The sequence below is a fragment of the Semicossyphus pulcher genome, unplaced genomic scaffold (assembly GCF_022749685.1).
Source record: "Semicossyphus pulcher isolate SPU_LCO1_2020_fin unplaced genomic scaffold, fSemPul1.0.p SCAF_18, whole genome shotgun sequence".
Lineage (NCBI taxonomy): Eukaryota > Metazoa > Chordata > Actinopteri > Labriformes > Labridae > Semicossyphus > Semicossyphus pulcher.
The window spans coordinates 14,243,902-14,263,879 of NW_027211691.1; the positions used below are offsets into that span (position 1 = coordinate 14,243,902).

Sequence of the window (19,978 nt, forward strand, 5' to 3'; positions counted from 1 at the left end):
GCTGTGAAGACTCAAAGAAGATCTCTTCGGGAAATTGTTTAACACCTGTCAAAGACAAGCTGCTGCTAGGTGTCGGTGTGTGTGTGTGCATTTTTCCTTCACTGTTGCACTTATTTGCATGCATGCATACATCTTTTACACTCAGGCATGTCCTCACAGTTTGTTCATACGATGCCTCTTCCATACTGAGGGGGTATCTTTAGTGTGATGGCCATGACCCTAAAGAGAGCCACAATTTGAGCATGCCCTGCTGCTTCTTATTTACCTAAACTTCAGTGATTTAACTTTTCACCTTGGTGCAATGATAGACAGGTGTAGTCTCAGACCCCTTACATCACTGTTAGGTGTGATTACAGGTTTAAAAGAACACATATTGACCCCACGCAATGTTCAATTTTTAAACTTGAATATCTGGCTTGAAGTTTACGGCTGCTAAAGGGAATAAATCCTTTCTGATCTTGACAAATGCTTGAATGGAGTTGTTGGTTCTCCGTAAATAATATTTCAAGAGTGCTGTCTAGACTTTTTTTTTACCTTGGGATAACTTCTTTTTTGATTTGGCACGATATGAATAAAGTTGCCTCTGCACGCGGCTAAGGGATGAAGAACGTGATTCAGGATAAAAGAGGCAAAGGAAAGGTTCTGCGTACGTGTGTGAATGTGTGTCTTTTCTATGGGCACAGACCAGACTCAAGACCAGTTGATCTGGGACAGCTCGTGCATTTGGGGATAAATGTCGATTGCAGCGTTTGCTTGTAAGTGCAATGTTGAAAGTGATTGATTAATTATGCATGTGTTGCTTTTATGAATGCTGACTAACGTTGACAGTGACTGATCACAAAGATAGAGTTGCTGTCCATGAAACAGAGAAGCTAGGCTCTCCATCATCCAGACTGACAGACGCAGGTGACTGGTCAATTTGATCTGCTTGTCATTAAATATAATGTATAGCCATTCATTCCAGAATGAAAGCTGGAAGTTGCTGGTTCAAGGACAGAATTTAATCCCAGTGGGTTCTAGTGGTCCAGTGGGAAAAATATATGGATTAAAAATGCAATGCTAATGACTGGTGCCCTGCATCTTACTCTTTAAACTAACACATACACATATTCCTCTTTAACTTGATAGCAAACATGTCGCAAGTACTTTTTAGAGTTTGATTTAACAGTATTTAAAAAATAGATACCAAATACCAATAAAACAGCTGAAAACAGCTATTCAGTTTCACCCAATGTTTCATTGCAAGTTTGGGAATTAACAATTCAATAATTAGATTTGTCTATATTTTACATTTTTAATACTACAGACAGAAAAATATAGGCATTGTTACTTATGCCTGCGGTCTTGTGCCTACGACCGAATCACAGCAGTGCTATATATCCAGCACATCACTCCCTCTCGTGCGATATTGCTTAACTGCACCGACTTTGCCCCAGAAACTTCGACCCCGTGCCCAAATAAACTAATGTGAAGCTAAGCTTTCTGTTACATGAGGTAAGATGCTGATAGCTCTATGTTGTCAGACAATTTTGCTTATTGTCTTGAAAAGTTGAAATTACCTCATTTCCAAATTGCCAAAGTTAAATCTTAGATAACGGTCATCCAAGGTGGTCATTATTCAGGAACCTTGTATGTTGCTGCACTAAGCATTACAATTATTCAGCCTGCATTCAATGACATAATTCATTTGTCACCAATTGATCACTGCTGTATTCTTTGCATTGATCCATATACTTATTTATTCATCTCCAGGCCAAAGTGATTAATTCTTTCATTTTGCTTCGTTTGCACTGCTTCGTTACAAAGTTTGTGCAAGAATGTATTTATAGTTATATCTGAATGTTCATTATTTGTTTTATGTTAATTGGTTATTAATTGTGTGTAACTGTTCAGTAGTTTGATGAATCTTTAAATTCAGAATGTGTCTAATGTGGTTTTTACAAATATAACAGATTGCTGAACACCAAGTCAAGTACTTTGTTAAAAATTTTAGATAGAGACTAAATTTATTGGCTGTCATTTGCCTTCTTGAAATGAATCATAGCTGGAAGGTTGATTCAATGTGAGTATAACTTGTTTTTTGTTTAGATCCTGAAGGGAAGTAAAAACTTCAACACTTACATGTTATAAGAACAAACAATAGTGAAGCTGTAGTTAGTAGTGTCACAAAAAAACACTAAATTTAAAGGTTATGTGAATGGTTGCCGCAACTTACTCAGTCCTGTCCGCTGTTTATCTTAATGTGATTATCTTATGTGATTTTGAGCAAACTTTTGAACTCACAATGTCTTCGAAGATTTTAATCATGCACCAAGGCTCAGGATCTCTTTCACAATATGATTTAATGGCTTCCATACCATTATAAAGACAAGGGTGCTTACCTCATGTTAGTTGGCATAGCCACTTTTATATTTACAAGTGGAAATCGGGGGGGAAATCTCTAATCTTGGTTTGAATTTTAAAGAAAATTATTTGAGTAAGTCACTTTATTGAGCTTAAAACACACTGCATGTAAGAATACATCTCCATACACAGTGCCTTGAAGTTATGACAGCAACATCTGGGTCAACATGTTTCCTCTCGAAGCAACACTAGGGGACTCTCAAACAGATGCCTATAACAACAAAAGCTTAAATATAAAAGCAACAAATGTATGTCTTTGCAGCAAGAATCAATGATACTTTGGATTAGCATCTGCATCTGAAAAATGCCTGTATAAAGACTTATGAGTCATTGGCAACAACACGGTATTAAGATGTCTAGAATTGTTACATCGATTCTGATGAGTCAGCTCTATGATTAAATTGGTAACTGTGCATGTTAACCTACTGGTTCAACAGCACTGTTTTTAGAAGATATCCACACAGATGGAGGACTTACTTGCACACAGTACTCATAGATGTATGCTAACATGGTATGGAATGGAATATGGTTTAGAAATAGTCTTTTTGTCTCACTCACACACAGTCAAACATTGCAGGGATCAGTTCCGGAGCCTGCCTCAGAGCAGCAGTTTGAAGCATTCACACAGAGGATTTGCAGCATCTCCTTCTGCCTGGAACCAAGAATTAATCGCAGCTTTCTGCTGCATAGTGCGATCTCCAACATTTGCCTCTCCACCAGAGAAAACATTTAAAAGCTCTAATACACAGATATGTATATTTGTAACTGTTTGATTAGCTTTTGAGGTAGATTCCCATTTCCTTTTGAGATGTTTTCAGGACACAAAACTATAACATTTTCAAATCTGCAGATTATTTGTTCTTTCTTTGCCTATTTATGTATTTAATATTAATCAACAATTACATAAGACAAAAAAATGCCTTCAATCGACTGGTAATGCAAACACAGCAATTCTTGTTGTTGCTTTATATTCAAGCTTTCCACCAAACACTGCACTGCAGCTCTGATTGGAGTTATTGGAAATCATATAAGGCTACCAGTACTGTTGCCTGGCTGTTTACAGGGATCAGTAGTGATGCTGAGATATCGCTTTTATGTGAAAACTAAATGTAATCATCTTATACTTCAGTACAAGTGGACGTTTCTGTCAAATTTAAAGATATTCCCATGTGTTCCTGAGATATCACATTAAGAACAAAAGAGGACAGGTAGAGACAGACATAACAAACATGATACCTCCAACCACAGCTGTCCCAGTAAAGAGGTATAACAACTGGGTCATTGGAAGATAGAGGGTGAAACAATTATCAGGGAAAAGTTTCCAGGTTATTTGATTAGAAGTTGTCAAGTGGTTGAAGAGCTTCCTCTCCCTCTGCACCTCCTATGGCAGACAAAGGGGAGCTAGGCAGACTATTTCTCATACTTTCACAACTACTTTACATGCTACCTTCGCGTGAGGCTGTTCAGAATAGGAAGAAACTCTCTTGATTTCTGGCGTGGTAAGGTTATTGTTAGACAGAAGGATCAGCTGCAGTGCTGTATTGCTCTCAGTAGGAGCTTGTTAATTTCAGAGACTTGCCATTTAAAAACGAGTTTGCAGCGGGCGTCCATGTTTCTATGAAACAATGCAGTTGGACGCACTGGACGTCAGAGATATCATCTCAGAAATATTAACTTCCTGTATGCAATGAATGGCAGCATATGACCAAAATAAATACACAGCAATCTATACAGCAAAAAATACACAACATTTCTTCATAAAGTCAAAATGGCTCACTTTCTGTGGGGTTTATGCGATGGCAACATAAGACTTTTTTAGGGGCGCGATGTTCCATGTGGCTACCCAATTTCATACATGTAGGTGAAACATACCCCAATGGTTACTTTAAAATGAACACCAATGAAAAAAGAAAGAACACATGTAAAAAAGGGTTAGGCTATTATGAGGCTACATTTTGTCAAAAGTGATATTATCAGCCAAGTAACTAATGCTTTACAGGTAAAACATTGATTAAAAAAGTTATACTATTATCAGTTTTTTGTTGACAACAAACAGATTTACTGCAGGCTGTGCCAGTCCCATCTTAGAGAGGTAGATACCATTTAAGGTCGCAAGTTTCCTCTCAGCATTTGTTAAATTTAAAAATGTTGAATTATGAAAAAGACTTAAATTAAAAATGATATATAATTCTTTCGACAAAATGGCCAGAAATGGAGGTCCACACTTCGTTGTGGTGGAAGATGTAAATTCACTGCTGGTATAAAAGGAATGTAAATTTTGTTATGTGTGTGTGTCTTATTACTTACTACTTATACGTCTCTGAGCGAACATATTCAAAAACGTGGGAGACGCCCAGCTGGAACTGGTCTGCTATGGGGGTGACCCAGGGATTATTCTCAGCCTTAAACACCTGTTTAGGACCAGTCAGATCCAGGTTACCTGCAGGAAAAAAGATGACAAAGCAACATTTGAAGTTAAACTCAACACTATTTTATATGTGTGATCAATACAAGAATTAATATAAGGGCCCAAGATTTGGCTGATGTGAGGATCCTAGTGAAACTTTTTGAATCATAGGGGCCTGAGCACTGAACTGTATGAGCCCTATTTAAACTCTCTAAGTCTATAGCACATGGTCAAAGTGAATGGCGCAAGTGCATTTAGGGCCTCTCCAACCCCCTTTTGCTTCTTAAACAGTGCATAATTTGGGTGCAAAGTTAAGTTTAGTTTATTTGTTTCACACAAGAATATAAATACAAAGCACATCAAGAAAAAATGGCTTATATAAAAGCACACCCAGACGACATATAAAGGTTATACAAACCACCATAACATAAATATCAGTTTTCATGTAAGTGCAGAATTGTTAGGAAAAAATAAAAATTAATTCTACAAAATAACTCCCTGATATTTGAATGAAAACTGACCAAGGGATGTTTTATACAAATAAACCTTAGATAAGTGTTAAATGTGAATTGTTAACAAAATAATATCTGAACAAATTGTAAATTGTGATCTTTGACATTCTTGATGACTGATTCCAACCTGTATATATATACACAGTATATATAAACACATTTTCAGATTTGAACAAAATAAGGCGCAGGGCGCAAAGGGTTTCTTTTAAGTTGTGATAAGGTGTGTTTTGGAAATATGATGATAAACCCATCACAGTGTAATTTTCCATTAATTTGAAAATCCTGGTGCACCTTAAAAAGGTTGTAGCTGGACTTGGCTTGTTAACCCTTCTGCGTCAATCCCACCACAGAAGAAAGGGGAGAGCTGCTGCGTGTCCCTATGTGTTACAAGAACAGTGGGTGTATATTATGTATCCGTCTATTACGGTAAATCTTTCTATCTGAATAATGGACCCTTTAAGTATAAGGAAAATGTTGTGCCATTGACCAATAAAATCCTGGTCTAAATTCAATGGCACAAAATGTTCCTTATACTTAGAGGGCCCATTATACAGATAGAAAGATTCATCAGTTCATTTCTGCTGACTCAAGATACAAATGTGCCTGACCACACCTCATTTCAAGACCAAATATGTGCTGGGGTCAGGCATTGTTTGAGTAGCAAATATACTGGGGGCTGTCTGTGTGCAATTTATTTTGCTACTTAAAGAATGAGCGTGCTGTGTTTGAGGACGGGAAAATAGCAATGACACTGGTGCTGAGCTTTGTGCTGCGTGTATGATAAAGCACAAGGTGTTTTGTGTGTGACAAGACTCCTTCAAGGCCGAGTATGTCAAAGTATGTGTGTATGTCTGACTTAGCATACAGTATGCCTCTGTGTGTGTGTGTGTAGTTAGTACCAAGTTCAGGGGGCAGGACAGTCAGCCTGTTGCCCTGAATGTGAAGCTCTTTGAGTTGAGCCAACTCCCCTATCTCCTTGGGCAACGAGATCAGGTCATTATCCCTCAGACTCAACTGGACAGAAGAAACAAAAGGAAGGAACATTTAAGGAAAGACACAAGTAAACAACTTATTTAACACTACAATTCTGACAGATTCAACAGCAACATTTTTTATTTGTTAATATAACTATTCCTTAAAAATCTAACTCTGTTCTGCTGCAGCTACATTATCATGTCAAACATCAAATACCAGATGTATTTTCTTTCTTCTAGCTGTAGTTCGTTCTCAAGTAACTGACAATTCACTCACTTAAATTAATAAATGCATGAAGTTATATAGACTAATCCTGTCTTCTACAGGTCTGTATTACATTTTGCCTTCAGCAATTCATAATGGTGATCTCAAATTAAAGCTATAAAAACCAGCATACACATATAGCTTCAAAGAAAGATTTTAACCTGTATGGTCAGATTTTACTCAAATACTAGGGTATGCCATCAGTAAAAATAGAAAAAGAAATGTATACATTATATTTTAAACAGAAAGATAATTAATAAATAGGAGTGGTTTGCGTTTCATGGCATCCTTTGCTCCGGATAATCCGCAATCCACCTTACAGTCACTTACTGAACAAGTGCTTCTGAAAATAGTTATTTTGAGTTAAGGCCTTTGCACACTGAGTCCAATGCGTTTTATTATTCTATGCGATACTAAATGGATTCGTCAAGCAGTGAGGATGATTTTGTGGTCCTCTCACAACTAAGGAATAGAAAATGTAAAAAAATGGGTCCAATTCTGAAAAGTCGTCGAGAGCATGGACAGTTTCACCTGCTGATCAAGGAGTTGTGGAATTAACCGGATCGTTTCCAGGTGTATTTTAGGGCGCCAGTGGTCCAGTTTGATAAGCTGCTAGCAATACTGGAACCACACATTAAAATTTAACCTGTTCCGAAAAGTTTAATGACAGATGACATTTTTGGATTCAGTGTGTAAACGTGAATGACGCAATGTGATGTTATATTCATTTTTTAACGTGGGCCAATTTCGGACAAAAAATAAGGACTTGATGTGCAAAGGCCTTAACGCTGTTCCGTTTTTATGTCATTTCTAAATCCAGTGAGCACCAAGAATGACTTTCCACTCTACTCAGGCCAGCGAAAAGTGTTAAACTATTAACTAACTACTAACTGAAATTTACAACCCTATCAGTGTTAGGTAACACTACATAAACATTTCAAAGTAAATTTCAAGTTTTTGCACACACACACACACACACACACACACACACACACACACAGGTTTAAAGACAGTGTTTTAAAGTGTTGGCTTCAGTTGCGCTGATGTTAACTTACTATTTGCAACTTGGTCAGCTTCCCGATGTCTGCAGGCAGGGCCTCAAAGTCATTATCACTCAGATAAAGAGCACGAAGAGTGGCTGCAAAAAAAATCATCTCTGTTAGTCTAGTCGAGGCTAATAAGTAATACTGCCGCACAAACCGAAAGACCTTGCTGCTCATCTGGCAAGACAAAAGACAGCAACTCAGCTTTGTCAACATTTCAGGAAAATTTCAGGGTCACCTCCCTCTTTGTAGGAAAAATGAAAAAATACTTCAAACAGAGGAGCTAATGATGTAGTCTCATAATTGTTACAACATTTAGAGAAAAAAAGCTTCTGCTGTATAAATACAACATAATTTGGAGTACACTTGTCAGTGGTGATTTGCCAATGGTAATCAGTCTTATTAGTGCAGACTGTGAGGGAAACGATAAACCTGTCCAAAGTGGAGGATTGATATCATACTGATATCAACAGCTTATTCAAATCCCTGCTGTGATGGAGTGCTCTACAAAACAGAAACAGTGTTGGACATCTATTGAAATGTTAACTGACCTTAGATAAATAGCTGTACAGTTTGGGAAATAGGCTTTTTGCTGTCTTCCAGAGAGTTAAAAGAAATGACTGATACCAGTTTCATCTCTGACCTGGGGTCCGTTTCAGAAAGCGGGTTTAGTGAAAACCCCGGGTTTGTTAACCCTGAAATGAGGGAAACCTCGGGTTTGCCGTTTCAGAAAGAGAGGTAACTTTAACTCTGAGTTGGTTGCTATGGTAACTGTGTCTGTGAACCTAACCTGGTCCCCCCTCTAGGCTATAAAACCCTCATTCGACTTCCTCATTCATTCAGCCCGTATCATGTGCGTGTTTGAGTGGTTACAAATTAAAAAAAAAAACTTTGCGTCTCTGTGCTGCTCTGACCTCTTTGCAAAAGTCTTTTATAATTCTAATAAATAAATCAAAAGACGAATCTGTGTCAATGTTATCATTCTTAGATTTTCCACCACCACTGCCGAGAGCACTCAAATAAGATGCCGTAAGTTATTGGAATTTTTTTATTTATTTAAACTAACACATTCAGTTTAATCAACATAAATTATAATGTATGTGAAGTCAGCATCATGTGAGGGATAAAGCTAATGTACATTAAAACAGCCACTGAATGATATTTCATTAGTTTAATATTTAAAATATGATTCAAGTGAGGTTCAGCCATGCGCCTATTTTGCCTGAGCCTTACCTTTGAATGATGTTCTAGTATTTTATTTTTAGCTGCTTCCATGTACGTTTTTCTCCCGCTGGATTGCTCCTAAATTCATATAAATTGTAGCTTCCGGTCGTGATTAAGTATTAAATAAATAGACCAGTTCAAACTTGCGAATTTACTCGAGCAGCAGTTTCTTCCCACGCCGCTTCTCTCTCTTTTGCAGCTGCAGCCGTGTTACTTTATTTTTCTAAAAACAAGCTCGTATTCGCTGAAACCCGCATGAGGATTTCGAGCTCCACTGGTGTGACGTAGGAGGACCTCTTTTTGTGTACCGTTGCCATGGTGAATCGTGGTATCTGGGCTCCATTACTTTTATAGTCAGCGTGCACGCACTTGACTCTGGCTGAACCTACTCAGAGTTGACTGAACTAACTCTGATCAGCTGTTCTGAAACCAAAAAGCCAGCGAATTTTAACTCAGAGTAAGTCAAACCACAGCCCGGGGTTAGACTGAGGGTTTGTTGAACCTCCTTTCTGAAACGGACCCCAGGTAGCATAAAGTGATGACGACAATTCTACTTCATAATGAGACATGACGGAGAACCTCACGCGAATCAAAAGGATGATAAAAATTCCAAAATCAATATTAACTTACTGCAGTAATCAGGGATCAAGTTAGATGATTCGTTTTTTTGGCAAAACAAGAACATTTTGTGGCGGCATCTGGTTTTTAACAACCATATGAAGAATTGTTCAATGTTTTCTTCGTCAAAATACTCAGTATGGCGTTAACCTTGTGATGCTGGCTGAAATTATACCGTCAATAAAGAATCAACTACTGCTAAAATGTCAAATTAGTGTGTGTGAGTGTGCACTTACTTAGGTAAAAGAAGTTTCCAGACAGGGAGTTCTGGTTCAGGTTGTTGTAGGTGAGGTCCAAAACTTCCAGAGCTGGCAACGAACCGAATCCTCTGGGCAAGCCGTTCAGACGGTTCATTCTGTGCTCACGAACACATGCAAAACATAAATTATAAACACAAACCTGCTCCTGTAAAAATGCACATCATGTGAGCATTTCTGCTTTCAAATTCAAATTCTCGTAGTTATGTGTTTAAGGACAAAGTGGTATTTTTTTCTGCCAAATACAATGCCTGGTTAAAAAATGTTCCAACCATTTCAAGTAGCATATTCACTATTTAGTTGAATTAAGACCCAAATTAACTGACAATGCATCAGTTATACATTCCCTGCCAGTTTTAATAGCTTAATTTTTTTTTACCAGTATAGTCCAATGGATTGCTTCCTCATTGTGGTGGGCAGCATCAGTGTTTTACCACAAAACATTAAGTACTTCCAACAAAGTGGAGCTCTTAAACATAACTTTCACTATACCATTTTTTGGTCTTAAATTGGCACTCAAAACTTGTGAATATACAGATCAAGATCAAGAAATTGAAATTGATATTGATCCAGAAAATCTCGAAGGTTTCAGTTTCATTCTCTTAGCACAATTCATGCAATGATTTGCTGCTGTTGAAGTGAGAAATAATCAAAATGGTAAATGGACTGCACTTAGATATTGCTTCAACACTATGTCATATTCACCCTTTCATACACACATCCATGCACTGATAGCAGAGGCTGCTATGCAAAATGCGATCTCCATTCAGGATCTAACCATTCCCATACAGTCACACACCGATGGCTATGCCTTTGGGAGCAATTTGGGGTTCAGTGTCTTGTCCAAGGAACACTTCCAAATGTAGAATGCAGCAGCCGGGATCAAACTGCCAACCTTTTTGATTGAAAGACAATCAGCTTTACCAAGCAACAGCCACCCCAGGAGGCAGGTTCTGAACTTCTTTTTTAAGCTCTTTTTTTTTCACCACATTGTTTTCAATTTTCATGATATTTTCGCTGCTACCTTCTGGTGTGGACAACCACGTGCATCTAACCCTTCTCACTGACAGCAGGATATTCACTGTCTATAATACAAGAACATCAGAGTCAGAGGGAAGAACTGTCAAATTATCTGATCCATGTTTGATCTTCTAGATTTTACACCCATCTTATTTACTGGTGCATCCTTTCACATCGTGGTTTGTTAAAATGTGTGTCAAATACAGGTTAAATGTTATTCTCCAATCGTGGATTATTAAGAACTTGTGGTCACATTTATGTCCCACTTGGTAGAGGTTTTTGCTGTTTGTTTGTCCTTGTCGTCCAACCATCACAAACGTCAGCGACAAAATAAGAAGGAAGCAGCTCAAAGGCATGCACAGAGAGATTATCAGACAGGAAGGATAGGATGCTCATTTTGCGTGTGCGTGTTTGTGTGTGCAACTGAGGGGTCGTAGGGACAACTATTCTATTTCAATTCTATTATGTGTGTTTGACAAATTAGATTAAGCACTCACAAGGTTCAAATAAGCAGACACATGTCCACTCATAAATACACAAACACATACACACCAAGCCACCGGTAAAGTAAACAGACGGTGAAAAGTGAATGCACAACCTGAATATCAGTATGAGGCTTACGCTTTCCAGATGATGTTTGTTTGTGGATCAATACACAACAAAAGCTCCTATCCTAATCCTCCTGTCACTGACATCCTGCCAGTGTCAGCCTGCACTCATATATGAACACACACAAAGGCTTTTCTAACCAACAGGTGGGAAACTAAACCTCCCTCACTTATTTATTACACACATTCATAAATTTCAGTTTGGAGTAGTTTTGGGATACACACAAAAATGAATGCCAACTCAAAGTGTCAGTGTATGTACACTGATTGTTATTGATGTTTGATTATTACATATGTTAAAAGTTGTGGTGATAAAAATGAGGTAATTAAGTCTGATTAACCCTGCAGTTAGACCACCTTTAAAAACGCTATCTAATCCATTGTTTTGGTTTCCGACATGTCCTGCAGCCTCATTCCAAGTCATGCAGAAAGGCTCAGAGGTTGGAAATAAATGCTGTATCTAAATCTGAGTTAGAATAGCCTTGGGGCCATTTGGGTTTCAATGGGGAGACAGACTGCAGAGATGAAAAAGGGGTCTATGAGGCAAACAGGAGTAATATTGGACAATAGACAAGCCTGGCAGTAAATAAACAAGATAATACTGGTTTTGCACAGATCTACAGACTATGAAACCATTTAATCAAGTATTATTATTACTTTTACTCCACTACTTTTACTTTTAGTATTCAGTGTGAGATGTACTGCTCTACCAAGCCACCATTTTTAACAATCCTTTTTGGAAAATGAGAAACTTGTCCTTTGTTATGAGGTAGTTGTAGCATGCACACGCGCACATCGTGAGGTGGATGCTGAAACATACACGCTTCAGCCCTCTAACACAACATTTCCATTATTACTTTTACTTAAGTTAAATATTTGAGTACTTCCTCCTACACCGAGGGGGACATACCCGAGGTTGAGGTGTTTCAGCTTCTGAAGGCTGCTGATCTGAGTTGGCAGCTCTTCAATCTGGTTGTTGAACATGTTTAGAACCTCCAGGTTCTTCAGCTCAGAGATGTTAGCAGGCACCGCTGGAAGCAGGAGAAGTGACACATTTAATACAAAGAAAGAACTTCTCTACAATATTCTTTTTTTTTTTTTATATCCAACTAACACATCACACAGAGCGTGGTTAGCACTCATAAGCAACCTCACTCCCTGACAACAACCTTATCATCATGAGCTGCAGGGCGCTGACAGACCTCATGTATTTAACTCCATTAGCTGCTGTGTGGCTCCGAACTCTATATGAAATTCACATTTAAAAAAGGAACATATTGCATTTTCTTTCTTCATTTCCATCTACAGTTTTATTCCCCCATGGTCTGTGGCCACAGAGGCGAACACAGATCAATGACCTGATAACAAAGAACAGGACATTTATCGGATTATCAGAAAGATCAATGAAAGAATAAAGAGATAAAAGCAATGGAAGGAAGAAAAGAAGAGTAAACCAACCATGCCCTGACCTGAATGCTGCAAGGAGAATCAGTGTTGTAGAGGTGAGGTCTGGGCATAATGACACTATGCGAGTTGGACCTGTGTGTGTGTGTGTGTGTGTGTGTGTTTGTGTGTGTGTGTGTGTGTGTATGTGTGTGTGTGTGTGTTTTACAGAATAATAGTATTTCATCAAAAAATTTACAGAAATACTTTAGTTGTAACAATCATAACAATTTAAATATCTGAATTTCTGACACCTTCTTAAAGAGCTGGCTGCAATGATATACTGATATGATAATGTTAAACTAATTATATTCTTTAATATGATATATAAACGTTATAGTATTTGAAATCAAACTGGCCAGGTTGGGTTCATTATTCCGTTTCACTGTTAAAATTGTATTTAATCGCTGAGCTGAATGTTCGACATGTTCTCTGTTTTTATGCGGACGACAGCAGTCTTTCTATCTGTATGTGATTATACTGTGTGAGATATCATCTGAATGTACAAACATACACCGAGCTCTTGCTCACACTTTGTGATTGGCTTCTGTCAGATTGATTCAGAGTATACACTATAAAGCCAATACTGAGTGGACACCTGACCATCACACCTATATGAGCATATTGGACATCCCATTCTTAAACCATGGACAATAATATGGAGTTTGGGGCTGTCTGTGAGAAATTGTGCCCAGTCACTTTAAAGGACATTTGGAGTATTTATAGTTGTAATCTCAAAGATCTCAGTTTCCTTCTCTTTGGCGGCTCCTATGCCGATAAACAGTAACTTTGGGCGCACGCTTCCCTGATTTCCAGACAGTGCTGCATGTGTGACGTCCACGGTTTGTCTCCTTTTGTAACGGTTGTAACTCTTGATTTTCATCGCTGACGGTCGCTTTCCCTTTTTGATTGTTGCCTTCATCTGAGCGTTGAATTTGTTTCTTTTTTCTTTGGATTTTCACTTATTTTTGAAGTGGTATCTGTAGTCATCGCTCTTTTCTTTGTTTGTTCAGCCATAGTAGATTACCGTTTACTCGCAACACTCGCAGAGAAAGCCGCGGAACGCCGCTTAGCTCCGCTTAACCTCTCTAGCAGACCAGTGACTTAACAGACATTTATTTAAATGAAAATCTTTGAGATTATTACTTATTATTACTATTTATTGTTATTACTAGATTTGTCACTGATGTTGGATGATGATGCCTGCCTCACAATGGGCATTCTCATCCCTCATCAAGTTTCTACATCCAAAACTGGTCCAGCTATGTCTTAATGGACTTCACTTTGCGCACAGTAAAACAGTCATGCTGAAAAAGCAAAGGACTGTCCCCATTGGTTTACGCCAAATTAGCTAAAATGTCTTTGAATCATGAAGAATTAAGAAGACTATTCCCTGGAACTAAGGGGTCCAGCCCCCCAATAAAGTCTAAGATGAACATCCTTCCTCCATCAAACTTTGCAGTAAGTACTATGCACTCCACTAGGTAGCATTCTCCTGGCATCTGTCAAATCCTAATTTATCTACCAGACAGCCAAATAGTGAGGAGTGATTCATCAATTCCAAAGAACACCTTCTATTGCACGGAAGTCTTGGGAGATCCAGCTGGGAGGAAAATCCACAAATTGACTTATAGCAAAGATGGCATCCGAGGGAATGAAACGATTTGGCGGATTGCTCTAGGCTTTGCCTATCTTCTTTTGGATAGGATAACGTAGCTTGATAAGAAGATTAGAAAGCTGCAACAAATAAGTGAGAGTAATTAATCTCTATAACCATCTATTAAGGCCAAGCAAAACCCAAGAAATAGCCCTAAACCACTGTAAGGCTGACGGGCAGAAACATTTCCAATTCCACAGATAGGCCACCAAGAGCAAGAAGTTTCTTACTCCCCAGCATCCTCTTCCAGACTCTCTTCTGATAGGTTATTAACAAAGTATGAAAGAAAAGACCAAAAATCTCACTAAGGTTGACACTTCTGTCAGGGAGCTAACGGGGCTGTTGCAGTTTATCCTCACCACGCATCCAAACGTTATGAGGGTCATTAACCATGCTGGGTCTTTTGACATTCCGTGAAAGGAAAACTGTCTCTGAGATCCTGAAATAAAACTTGCTTGCTACTGGAGAAACTGAACTACTGTCAGCTGCAACATTCATTCATCTCAGGCCCCATTCCAACCTTGTGGAATGGAATCAAATCATTGTCCTGAATACATGTTTGTTATTGGCAGGCCATGGATAAAGTTTACAGATAATTTCATTATAAACTGGAACTGCAACATGCATTTAAAACATGCACTGTTTGATTTCACCTCGCGCATGTTTTTGCTTCCGCAACTTGGGAACGCTAAAGTTTGTCGTAATACTATTATAAGAAGCTTCACCTCCCATTCTTGGTCTGTGGAGATTTCATTGCTAAGATTTAACGCAACTCAGGTGGGGATGAAACAGCTGAACTCAATTATTAGTAGGGGACCACTGACTTTTGAATATGTAGTTGATTTGCTGCACTCTTAATTAGGTATCATTTTTAATAGTTGGACTCAAAGAGGATTCCAAGTCATTCCAAGGACATACTAAGGTTCATAAGAAGTATTGAACAAAAGCAAATTAAAACTGTTACCTGTCATATACATATACCGTATATAATTTTATAATTAAATATGTAAAATATATACTGTGTATATATATATATATAATGGTTTCAGTATTTCACCAAGCTACAGTAGGACATCTATGACAGTCGCGGTCCCTGGTGTGCAAGTGGTTACATTTCCAAAGCTCATTGTATAAGTATGCACTGTCCTGCCAAGTAGCCAGTGCTAACGATGGGATGAAGACAGCCAAAGTGTTACAATGACGGCCGAGTTAATGTTACAGTACAAGTATACAGCATAACAGAGACCAGCAGCACGGGTCACAGTGTCAGTGTTTACAGTACAACAGCCAAAAGATAGATAGCCTGTGGTGTCTATAAGAATCTGTAAAGAACTGCTGGCTTTAAAGGTCCCGCTGGTTCACTAAGGATGTCAGAAATCAATTTCATTTAGCTGCTGGTCTCTGTGGGCCACGGGCCAGAGCTCAATAAAAGGACCACCACAATCTCCAATCCAGGTGCACAAACCTACAGTATTTATAAGGTCATCCACACAATATATGATATTGAATTCCTTATGGGCTCCTTTATGCTGTTGTTTGTTAGGGTAAACAGGGGAGCTGCTGGATTATCAGTTCGTATGTTGGTGTTTGAAGAAAAAAAAAACCCTGCAGCCCTTTGTGAAGGCAATGACATGACAGGTGACATTTAGTGTAGTATGTGATTTGTGTCATAACCACATTGTAGTCTTCTTAGCACTGAGGAGCAACCAAAAGAAGCTCTCTCTATATGTCCTCTGATGGATGACTTTCCTAATGTAACTATGACGCCCAACTACTGTCATACACAGCAACATTACATCCATCCTGTCTGACACCACGCAGCTCTATCCGTAGGATTACCAAATGCCACTTGATAAGATGGTGTACAGGATGAGATGAAACAAAACACACAGTGATATTTCCTGCTACTTTCACAGGCTGCTGGCAGGGTGGGACAGTTGGGAGTTATTTTACAAGGCTGGTGTTAGTGAGCATACCTTGAGTGCGCCTGCAGGTTGGTAACTACGCCAATTATGTTATCCCCATTTTGTCTGATCTGGGCTAAAAATAGCTTTATCTTTTAATCTCAAGCAAAAGATTAGAAAACGCATCAGAAGGTGAACATGTCGCTGAATGTGAAAACACTGACAAAAACTTGTCTCTCAAATGTTTTCATCATTTTCATTATGCATAAAAATAGAAAGAGCAATCAAGTGTCCACTTCAACAAATGATGTGATATTTGCATGTGTTTAGGTTAAGATTGTCATTAAGGATTAATCAATATAAATACTGATCCCACATTGTCATTAATAATAGTGAAAATGTTGTTGTTTTTTTGCACTGTTGTCAAAATAATGTGTACTGTAACTATACTTCCAGGAAAATGTTTTTAATAACTGAAATACTTAAGAACTGAAATTTCAAGTGATTAACTCAAAAAGCAGATTTTTATTTTTAACACTGGGGAAAGACAAAGACACGTAGACAGACGCTAAGATTCAAGTCGCAGTAGAAAGTGGCGAGAAAAGCAGAAAATCTGTTCTGTCACTGTGCTTTCCCTGAAAATAAGAGAATGTAGTAAAGGAAAATAATTTCAAGCTAAATTCAGCATCACTTTAAAGGAAATATTCTTTATAGGATAGTTTCAAAATAAAATGTTTTTTATAATAACCCTTCACATTCAGTAATAAAAAGAAATCATATAAATACAAAACCAAAACTGAAATTATGTTATTCATTTATTTAAATTTAGTTTTATAACACAAGTTAACGCAGGTCCTGGGAGTCTTTGTATGGGTCTGTAGTGACCTCTGCTGGTGCAAACCACAATTACAGCATTTTCTTCCACCTACTTCCACATGAGCTTCCAAATTTACAACAGTGGAAACTGTGACATTAACAGACTGTGACTGTAGTTAAACTTTATATATCCAGTGGTGGAATGTAGAACATTTACTCAAGTACTGTATTTAAATAAAATGTGATGAACTTGTAATTTACTTGAGTTGTTCTCTTTGTGCAACACTACTCTATCTCAGGGGGAAATAATTCTATAATTTAATGTGACAAATTCATTCATAAATACAGTGCCAATGCTTGGCTATCACTGGACTGAACCTGTTGTGAAATAGTTGTTTTTGTTTTGCTGACACTTTCTTTTTATTTCTTTATCATTGCTTTCAGCACAGAAATTCCTGTTCTAATTCCCTTTCAAACAAATATTAGATTTAGTTAAAAAAAATGGTGATGACTTTATCTGGATTCAGTCCAGAAACAATGGTCACCAACAGTTACTTAATGTCATGTGACTCTGCTATTGCCCAATGGACTCATTTCAACCACTATGTGACAGTTTGAGTTTGTGTCTGCAGGAGAGCAGAAGGATTGAAGGGAGCAGCTTACCTGTGAGCTTGTTGTGGCTGAGGACCAGCTGAGTGATGTTCGATAAAGTGACTGAAACGACATGGAACATCACGTCAACACAGCGTTGCAACCAACTCTGTAGTTTGTTTACTCATCTTACTGGTACAGAATATTTAAATTGGACTACAATAAACAATAATAGCAGTAAAATATCGGTTTAAGGAGGCACTTATGAGGTTCATTGTACTATTGTACTATGATTGTTCATTTGTACTGTGTAGTTAAACATTTACAACTAAACCACCTGATCAGAAGCGTGAAATTACACTGAAGGTAATATTATACATTAAAATTTGTTTACCAGCAGTCACTGAAATATGTTAAACATAGTGCAATTAAAATCCATAACACATCTTAGATCAAAAGATCAACATATTACAAAAATAAACAGACAAGCCATGACGAAGAGGCAGGCTGTAACAGGCACCAACATGCCTAACTAATGCAAGTTTTTCAAAACATCTATTTCTAGATATTCTAGGCTGCATAAAGCTTCATGTCAAGTCACACATTGACACAGAGTCACACATTTGAGCCAGCCCTCTGACCAAATTATTCTGCTATAACACATACATTATAAAGGCAAAATGGTATGCTTGTACAATTCTAAGCAGAATGGATGCAAGTATGCTTTTTCCATCTCTAGGCACAGACAAACCACTTAAATAACCCATATAATATGTATTACAACATTTTCACACTCCAATATACTTTTTGTATGACTTTCTATGGTAAATATATAACTGTTATCTGTCAATGGGAAGTCTACCCTACATGTCATGTTTGTTTGTCCATGTTTGCATTATTAACACCATATACATGTCATAACATGTTTTAAACACCATTATAGCAACTTCATTTAAGATTGTTTTACGATTATCTTGTATTCTTCTTAGTATGGTGCCTGAATAAACTGAGAGGTGTTGAAACATGCTTCTGAAGAACAATAGAGTTAAAATTGATTGCGACATGCTACCAGAACTACCAAAACATTAACGATGTTACTTCTGTTTTTTGTACGCCGCAAATGAGGTAGGCTGCAGTAACGCCATCACCCCATACATACTACACATACTACAGTATCAGCGTTTGTACCTTCTAACGCGTATTTTAAGTCTTTCCATCGGAAACTAAAGCTTAGTAGCCTTGATAGGAGCCAACTTAAAAGAGTTTTGTGGGGAAAAGGAAATCATTCTCAAAACTTACATAGTCCTGGGACGTCCAACATGTTTGAAATGCCCCTGTCGCACATCTCTACCTCTGGGAGGTTCTTGTCCCGACTCTCCTCCACTATCTTCTTTAAAGACTTTGACATTTTTCTGAAAACAATAATCCAAAATAGTCAAACGTGTAATTAGAAAAGTCTTCTTTCGTCGCCTACGTAAACGTTAAATGGACCACCACAACTCACACACACGTTAAGCGACAGAACAAACTGGAGGCAGACTTGTTGAATCAAGAAAACTGATCAACATTCGTTACGTTGCACTTTTGAAAAGAAAGATCAAAACAAAAACAAAAAAATTAGGCTTTTCAGTCCGATTAAAGGCTTCGCTTCAAGCTCACACCCTACCGGAAGTTTATGTGAGAGACACCATGCCATAATAGGACACTTCCTGTTCCAAGATAAATTCAGCTCCCAGCTCCTTAAACTCAGGAATACTTGAAACCGCATCAAGTTGGACAGCAGCTGCTCACACGTACAATCTAAAATGTCCCTGAGATGAACAGAACGGTGTATAATGATGAGAGTAAACACAGACAAACGAGCATATAAAAAAGAGCTGTCATAAAGCCAATAAATGACATACTTTAAGCCTTCCTCGTTTCAGTTTATTTTCTCCTCTTTTTTTATCCTGCTGGGCAGTCAAAATTCATCATAATGTTTAAAGTAAAAAAAAATGTTTTTTGCTAGATATATTCCTTTAAGGATGGTACATGCATATTGCAAATGTATAGAAATAAATGTTACTTTAAGGGAAGCATTTCACATTCCCGGCTTTTTATCTATCTTTATTAGGCTATTTATATATTTATTTATTCATTCCTTTTCAAAATTGTATTTCACCCAATCTAATGTACTTCCATCTGTATAACTCCTGTCTTGAATTGTCAGTGGGGGGCGATGTTGCTATATTTGGAT

General features: G+C 37.9%; 1 protein-coding gene across 2 annotated transcripts in view; it reads right to left on the bottom strand.

Annotated features, from left to right (window-relative positions):
* Positions 1-19,418, bottom strand: part of rsu1 (Ras suppressor protein 1) — a 37,084-nt gene extending 17,666 nt beyond the window's left edge. Inside the window, exons 1-8 of one of the 2 annotated variants that reach the window (XM_069667355.1) lie at positions 19,253-19,418; positions 19,042-19,154; positions 17,815-17,865; positions 12,242-12,362; positions 9,683-9,801; positions 7,617-7,699; positions 6,222-6,336; positions 4,711-4,843 (exon numbers count right to left, since the gene is read on the bottom strand). In XM_069667355.1, the coding sequence (XP_069523456.1) occupies positions 4,711-4,843; positions 6,222-6,336; positions 7,617-7,699; positions 9,683-9,801; positions 12,242-12,362; positions 17,815-17,865; positions 19,042-19,150 (731 nt within the window). In that variant the 5' untranslated portion in view covers positions 19,151-19,154; positions 19,253-19,418. Of the gene's footprint in view, positions 1-4,710; positions 4,844-6,221; positions 6,337-7,616; positions 7,700-9,682; positions 9,802-12,241; positions 12,363-17,814; positions 17,866-19,041; positions 19,155-19,246 lie in introns of both variants that reach the window. The other variant, XM_069667354.1, reaches the window with a different exon arrangement.
* Between the last annotated feature and the right edge of the window lie 560 nt (positions 19,419-19,978).